Source organism: Etheostoma cragini, chromosome 24 (assembly GCF_013103735.1).
Source record: "Etheostoma cragini isolate CJK2018 chromosome 24, CSU_Ecrag_1.0, whole genome shotgun sequence".
In the NCBI taxonomy this organism is placed as follows: domain Eukaryota; kingdom Metazoa; phylum Chordata; class Actinopteri; order Perciformes; family Percidae; genus Etheostoma; species Etheostoma cragini.
In genome coordinates, this window is record NC_048430.1 from 12017248 (window position 1) to 12025393 (window position 8146).

The 8146-nt window shown below is 39.9% G+C and overlaps 1 protein-coding gene across 3 annotated transcripts in view; it reads right to left on the reverse strand.

Moving 5' to 3' along the window:
* Positions 1–8146, reverse strand: part of LOC117939462 (kinesin heavy chain-like) — a 37102-nt gene that overhangs the window by 17612 nt on the left and 11344 nt on the right. For all 3 annotated transcript variants that reach the window (XR_004655589.1, XM_034864831.1, XM_034864832.1), the window contains exons 11-15: positions 7359–7507; positions 5521–5702; positions 5015–5083; positions 1768–1974; positions 699–851 (exon numbers count right to left, since the gene is read on the reverse strand). Coding sequence is in view for 2 of the 3 variants with exons in the window: in XM_034864831.1 (XP_034720722.1) it covers positions 699–851; positions 1768–1974; positions 5015–5083; positions 5521–5702; positions 7359–7507 (760 nt within the window). In the remaining variant the exon portion in view is untranslated. The remainder of the gene's footprint in view (positions 1–698; positions 852–1767; positions 1975–5014; positions 5084–5520; positions 5703–7358; positions 7508–8146) is intronic.

The following is an 8146-nucleotide window of genomic DNA, read 5'->3' on the forward strand; positions in this document are numbered from 1 at the left end:
CTGAAAACCAGTTTTTAAACTGAGTCAGGCCCGTTCAAATATTGTAATGTAATGTTACTTTTTCTAACTTTCCTGTATAATAAATATATGAAATGAAATGAAATGAAAAATATGTAATTTCCATATCAACAAAAAAAAAATAGACAAGCTGACAATAGATAGATTTGTGCTAGTGTCAGAGCACAGTAAAATATATGATATGAGTGGGTGCTCCCTGTTCATGGAACTTGCTTTGTTTTATCTAACTTTGGCATTAGCACTGCTCCTTCTCTCTGTTCTTTCTCCCTCAGGGTTAGGGTTAGGGTTAGAAATGTATCTAATCTAAAATTAGCATTTGGTGTATGTAGCACTGCTCCACTTAGCGCTCTAGGATGCTGTAGCAGTAGCTGTTGTTATAGCAACAAAAGACGCTTTTGGTTGCTTTTGGAATCAAAAGGCTTTTTTTTACTACTACAAAAGCGCTCTAGTATTGCTCAACTTTTATCCTGTCAAGAAAGGTGGCAAGTTTGAGAAAAGCCTTAGGGTGTTACTGTGAAATGTGATGAATGAGTGTGTAAGTGTGTGTTAAAGCCAAGTGCTAAACAGTTTTCTTAATCCTTCTCCTGCAGTGTATATGTTGGGCCATTAACAGATTGACCATGTTCATGTTGTTTGATTCTGTTCCCTGTGTTTGTGTGTGTGTGTGTGCGTTTCCTTACCGCGGTGGTCTTCACGTCACCGGTGCCAATGATGGTGCCAATGTCACTGAGGTCTCGCAGCAATAGGTTGAGGACCTCGGCAGCTCTCTTCCTCTGTAGGCCGCTCAGCTCCTGCAGCTGACTCAGCTCGCTCTGCACCGCTGACAGCAACGCCTGTCCGCAACACACACACACACACACACACACACACAACATTTACTCCAGTACTGTAATTAAGTCCAAATGTTGAGGTACCTGTACTGTCTTTTCTTTTAATGCCACTTTCTTATTATAATTGAAACTAGCAACAATATAACAACTTACAGGTCCAGCTGACATGATGAGACCCTTTAAACTTTCTAAATTGGAAGAATCTTTCTGCATTGAGTACTTTTACTTTTAATACTAAATATAAGTACATTTTCCTGACGATACTTTTACTTGTACCAGAGTATTTTTACAGTGTGGTATTAGTAGTTTTACTTAAGTAAAGGATCTAAATACTTCTTCCAGCGCTGCCTTCCATCCCAAAGTTACAAAGTTCTTTGACAATTAAAAATCATACTAAAATATAATATAAAAACAAGAGCCACTATATTATCATAAAAAATAGTAATAAAACATACTCTAGTAAAAGTTAAAGTAGTTTACAAAATCCTTTTTTATGGCAGGTTTTTTCCTAACATTATTAGGCTTAGATGCAGCACCCACCCATGCCGTTTTGAGAGGCACCTTAGCCAAAGTAATATAAAATCAACAACATCACTACTAATTGATTTTTTTCAGATCTAATGATGTTTTTAATGTTTTTAGCTTTCAGTCTATAGGTTGTTATAATTGTTAGAGCTTGTATTGCAAGACAATTTTCCGTGTATACGGAAAATAAAGTACTATCTATCTACTGTACTGTACATAATGGTCCCAAATCTTGTGAAATTGCAAAGTTATGTTTTATTTAAAACATAACATTTGTTTGAGAGAGGACCCCTAAACCCCCCACCGAATATGTGCACCTAACAAGTCCATATTTGTAGTTAAATCAGGATACCTCAACATTGAAACGGCAGTGATATTGCTGCCGTCCACTCACCGTCTTGTGCTGCAGCTCCTCCACCAGCTGCAGATTGGCTAGGTCTCTCTCCCCCACCTCTTGGCTCTTTTGGTCGTAGTTGACGGCCAACTCCTCCAGGGCCTGCAGCACCTCCTTCACCTCCTCCTTGGCCAGCTCGTTTTCTGTCTGCAGGCGACACAGCTCCTCCTGGATCTTCTCGTAGTCACGCCGCGTAGACGCCAGCAGCTGGGGAAGAAAAATGTGTCCATAACAGGTAATTTAGCTAATGCCTTTATCGAAAGCAACGTCCAATTAAGTGCATTCAACCATGAAGGTACAATCTTTGGACAAGAAGTACAAGTGCAATTACATTAGCATCAAATTAGTCTATATCACGGCATTTCATTAAGGGCATTGTTCCCTTGCAGCTGGAAATTCCGCAGGATGTCCCTCATTTTTGGCAACTTTCCTTTTTGTATGTGTTGGTGTTCTAAACTCCGGGGGATTTATGAGGACTATGGTTATAAACAAGTTCAATTTAAGACGTTTTAAGACCTTTTAATACCACTTCTAAAGGAAATTTGAGACAAAACTTATGATGGAAATACAACGCAAAAGTGGAAATATACAGTCATTTTTCCAAGTAAACACACTGACGTCCGTTCAAAATTAACAGTATGGTAAAATAATCAGTTGAGTTTAGGAACATTGACTAAATGTGTATAATGGTAAAAGGTTAACAAAAAATGTCATTGCTGTCTTAAATTATATTTATTTATTTTTTCAGAACATTAAGGTCCCATGAACAAATGCTTATAAAATTAACTATAGGAAACACTGTTCCTTTTGAAACAAAATATAATAAATAAATCAAGTGAGTGAGTGAGTGAGTGAGTGAGTGAGTGAGTGTATGTGTGTTTGTGTGTACGTGTGTGTTTTCTCATGTGACCAATTAATAAGTAATTACAAATGGATCTGTCCAATCTGAGTTTTCTGTTGCATGACTAAAACAAACTTTGGACGTACAAATGTTCCACCAAAACAAGTTCTTTCCCGAGGCCATTTTGCAGAGGCACCGTTGCTCCGTCTGCCGCTTCGCGCCGCCCAAGACGATTGTGATTGGTTCAAACAAATGCCAATAAACCAGAGCATGTTTTCTTATGCCATCCAGGAATGCTGTTTGGACTAGCCGGACCTTCCTACACAGCGCTATGGAAGAAGCTCTGGAAACGCAAAACTACATGTCATTTGGCTGATGCTGTTATCCAAAGCGACTTCCAATCACGTGCTTTCAACCATGGAGGTACAAACTCCAAACAGCAAGCACAAGCACATTAGCTTCGAATAAGCCAAACTACAAAGAGTCACATTTTATCAAAGGTGGAGTTGGACAAGATGTGTTTTTAGCCTGCAGCAGAAGAGCTGAAGACTTTAGCCATCCTTATGTCAGAGCTTGTTCCACCATTTAGGGGCCAGGACAGAAAACATTCGGGATTTGGTTGAGTGATCGGGTGTCCCTCGCTGTAAGAGGGAAGCAAGCAGATTGGCCAATGCAGAGCAGAGTGGACGGGCTGGGGTAGGGCTGCACGATTATGGCAAAATGATAATCACGATTATTTTGATCAATATTGTGATCACGATTATTATCTTGATTATTTATTGATTTTGCATGCTGCTTTCACATCCATATTAGGCTACATTCCTCTTACGTTGAAGTTGTACATACATACAGCTGTAACACACAAAATAAAAATTATCTGAAATAAATAGCCTAGGAGAGAGAGAGATATATATATATATATATATATATATATATATATATATATATATATATATAGTATCAGTATATATTTTTTTAAATATCTCTGTGAAAGCTCCTTCACTTGTTCTCAACAATAACTGATTAAAAGAGCTAGGGAGAGAGGGGGAGTGCGATGGCCGCTACTCACAGAGAGACGACTGACTAATTATGAATGGTCCAGCAGGCTCCATGTCACACGCTATTACTCTACAAACTGAAGTTAGTTGCATTCAGTAACTTCTTCTGTGTTTATCGCCGTGGCGGCCGAGGTAGCAGTTACCAGTGGTACAAATACAGGTTTGCCTCTACTGCTTAACAATATATGGCTGTGTTAATAACATTACTGTGGAAAAATGTCAGAAGCGTGACACCGGCGCTGTTGCCGCTGTGTCTCTGTTGCTGGGGATCTTGTGTTAGAGAATGGGGGAGGGGCTGTTCGGAGAGTAAGAGGAAGGAGCTAAACACAGGCACGGCTTTACAGAAGAAATGTTTCATGTAACGTAAAATTAAACCATATCGATATAAACCACATTGCTTCGTTTGTGGAGAGGCAGCGGATGCGACCTAGTGGTAAAATATTACTCAAGCACTGTGAGCTAACAGACACTAACCGACTAGCACTGGTCACTGCTGTTGAGAGCGACGTATAAGCGAGTGCTATCTGTTGAATTTTCCTCACGTCTGTCTACATCTAGAAACTAAGCTGCACGGTGCAGGGAACAACTCTGACTAGCTCATGATCAGACAGTGGTTTACGGAGCGGTAGATTGGCTTTGCAAAAAAACTGAGCGTTCTATGAAATGACGCATTATAAAAACTCAAATTACGCAAATTTGATTGTGGGAAGCCAAAATCATGATCGTGATTCAAATTCGATTAATTGTGCAGCCCTAGGCTGGGGTGTAAAGCATGATTTATGCTTCTGCAGAGACTCCACGCTAAGCTTTCTCTGTAGCCTACGTAAGTGGACATAAGATGGAAGTGTATACGTGTGCGTTGGTGTGTGTGTAAATCCCTTTAAGAGAATAGCAGGGTCAGCATTTTTGTGTGTATGTGTGTGGGGAGTGTGTGGTAGAATGACTGAGAGAGTGACGGTGATTATCTTCAGAGGAAGTGCAGAATCTAGAGTCATAGTGAGGGAAATAAAGTGTCTCCACTGTTCTTTCTGACCACTGATCTCTAGCTGGAAAAGTTAACCCTCTCCTTGATATTCTGTTGTTTATGGAGAAGAACAACCAGAAAAATGAGTCAGGGAAAATGCAACACTACCATGCCACTGCCAAACAGACCAATCACAGTTGTTTTAGAAGTGCACATCAGGCTACGGTTTGACCATGTCCTGGATGAAAGCTGGCTCTGAGCCGTTCGTGGCACACTATGCAAGTACTAGTGTCTTTAAGCAGTTGCTGGAGGAAACATTGATATGCGCACATTGAAATAAACTCACAATCAGTGACCTTTTTATTTCTGATCTGGGAGACAAACCTCTTCCTGGTCAATCATCTGCTCCTTGAGTTTCTCTGCCAGCTGACTGTGTTGGTTGATCTCATCATCCTGTAGAAATATTAGGAGAAAATAGGGTAAGTATTGTTTGAAAGTAGGGCTGAAACTACTGATTGTTTTCTGGTTGAATGGATTAATTGGTTTGATGAAAAATCTGGATCTGTTTCCCACAGCACAAGATTAAGTCCTCAAATGTTTTGTTCACAACTCAAAGATATTCAGTTTACTGTCACAGATGAGTGAAGAAATTAGAAAATATTCACAATTAACATTTTGTAATCAGAAAATTGTAATTCGTTTCATGAAAAATTACTTGAAACAATTGTAAAATGGTTGGCTGTTAATTTAATGGTTAACAAATATTTGATTACTCTTTACAGATCCGTTTGAAAGTAGTGTGAAGTTACAACACCAATGCAGAAAAAAAGACAAGATTTGCAAGAGATCTTAGTCCTCATCCAAATGTATCTCTCATTCATCAGCCTCACCTTGTCATCCAGCTGTTTGTAGAGGTTGCTGACGTCGTCCTCGTATTGGTTGCGCTCGTTGGCTGGGTGCAAGACGCCTCCTCCGGGCGGCAGCAGGTTGTCGATGACGGGAGTGTTGTCATATGGCTCGGCGCCCTTCTGATCTTTAGAGCTCAGCTGCTCGTCCTCAGGAACTTTCTCCCCTGCAACACGGACTCATCAGTTAGTTCACGTGTCAAACTCAATTAGTCCACTCGCAGATCATGATCCGGCCCTCATATCAATTTAGGTTCCCAATACATTTTGGCCCACCTAGTTTTTGTCACTTTTTCCAAAGATTTTTAATCACTTTTTCCCAATGTTTTTGTTGATTTCTTCTATGTTTTTGACACTTTTTTCTATGATGGCTAAGGAACTTTTTTGCTGGCGTTTTGATTAATTTATGTCAACCATAATGCAAGTGAGAAGTTTATATGAGACGTCCAATAATACATTCAAAGATATTAGATTTTTTTTGGATCAAATTTAAGCATGTCAAAAACTTTACATTTCTGGGGTCTCATTTATAACACGGCGCGTAGAATTCTTTCCGAAAGTGTACTTATGGCCAAAAAAAGAAGAAAAAATTTGTTTAACACTAGGCGGTGCTGTGGTTTAGTACTTTGGGTTGCAGTCTCAGTCGCGGATTGGATACATTTTCATCACATGGCTGTGCCTCACAGTAAGCCAACATGGCTGCCCTCTTGAAGCTGAAAGTGCACACAACTTAATGAAATTTACAGCTTCTTGATCACGCACATGGTTAATTTTCAGCAAATATACCCCTATTCAAAAGACCTGTGTTTTCCCTGCACCGTCTGACGCAGGCTGTCTGAATGCAGTCTTATGCATCCTTTCTTTGGTCTTGTGGTTATGTGTTGAACAGAACCAGCCTGTTAGCGGCAGTGTGATTTCAGTAGTTAAAAAGTCAACGGTGTAATTACTGTAGACCTTTTAATGAGGATAAATTTCCAACACCAGCAGATGAGAAGAGATGGAAAGGAGGAGAAGGTGAAGGGGTAAAGCGCTTCTGCGTTTAAATGGCCTTGGCATTCAGCCTGACGCTGAGTCATGTCAGAAACTGCATCATCAGCGTGTGTGTGTGTGTGTGTGTGTGTGTGTGTGTGTGTGTGTGTGTGTGTGTGTGTGTGTGTGTGTGTGTGTGTGTGTGTGTGTGTGTTTAAGGAGCGTCGGCTTTCAGCTGATTTGTTGGAATGTTATCAGCATGGTCAAGATAATTAAACATATATAAAAAAAAAGCACTGCAATATGGTTTTCCTGACATTCATGCCCATAAAGCAATTTGAATTTGTGGAATCGAGGGAGGGTGGAGAGGACAGAGACAATAAGCAAAGAGGAAAAGGGAGAGTGAGAGAGAGAGGCTACACACAATGATTGAAAAAAGGGTGAGGATGCAGTCTTGGAAGAGAGAAAGTCAGAATGAGTAGATCCAAAACAAATCATTGTTGTTAAATGATGGATTTACCCATTGGTAAATTTTGAATATTTAATTTATCATGATCATAGAAGGTGTGTAGAATATGCAGCTAAAACAAAATCTCAACTTCTGGCAGGAAAATTGCTATTTGAATTTCTTCCCCCAAATCGTTCAGCCCTGTCTCCACAAGTATGTACAATTTGGTGACCAATATAAGGGAAAACCTTCATAAATGAGTCGAGAAACCCCCAACAGCACTACATGGGGGATGTCTTTAAGAAGAAAGGTGTTCACCCCTTCAATACAACAACACCTTTCTGAAGTGCTTTATTTAGGGTTTTCCTTGAACTTTTCCTCAGCCTTCTGTGTCTTTTTATCTCACCGTTCCTCCAGCGGTTCAGTTCCACTTCAAGCCTCTGCATGGCATTTTTCAGGCTCTTGTTCTTCTCCTTCTCCTTCTCGTATTTCTTTTTCCACTCCTCGGCCGTCAGCTCCAGGTTCACCGACACCGTGTTCTTGATGGTCTTGGCTCTGAGGAAACAGACAGAACAGAGTTGAGTCTTGTATTTATGTATATAAGCACGGTACTTGAAAGCAATACTTGAGTAAAAGTATCTTACCAGAAAATGAATTAGGTAGAAGTTAAAGTCTCCTTTTAGAATATGACTTGAAAAAAAGTCTTTAAGTATCTGATATTTACTGTACTAAAGTATCAAAGTAACTTTCTGATATTAAATGTACTTGTGTTCAGTGACCCACTGGTGGTTCGAAATTGGAACCCACATAAAAGGACGTTATTACTTGCATTAAACCGTCATAAACACGCTCAAGTCATACATCGTTAGAAAGCTTAAAGTCTCATGATTCCATAGAGCCCACACATAAGCAATAAGGTGACTCACAACGGTTATAATCATGTTCTGAAGTAAAGCAAGACAGACAGATTTGAGTATAAAATGAATGTGTGTTCCTACCTGTCTCCTCGTGTCTGTAATCACAGCGGTGAAAGATCGCCGAAAACGTGGTATTCCTACTTCGTAAACACTCCAGGCTATTAGAATATCCAAGCCTTGTAATCCATAATTATCTGGCCCCCTCACAATCTGGTAGTTTCTGGCCAAGTTTCGACGTAGAGAAATCTAGATAGTGCATCATTTCTCGGTTTTGATC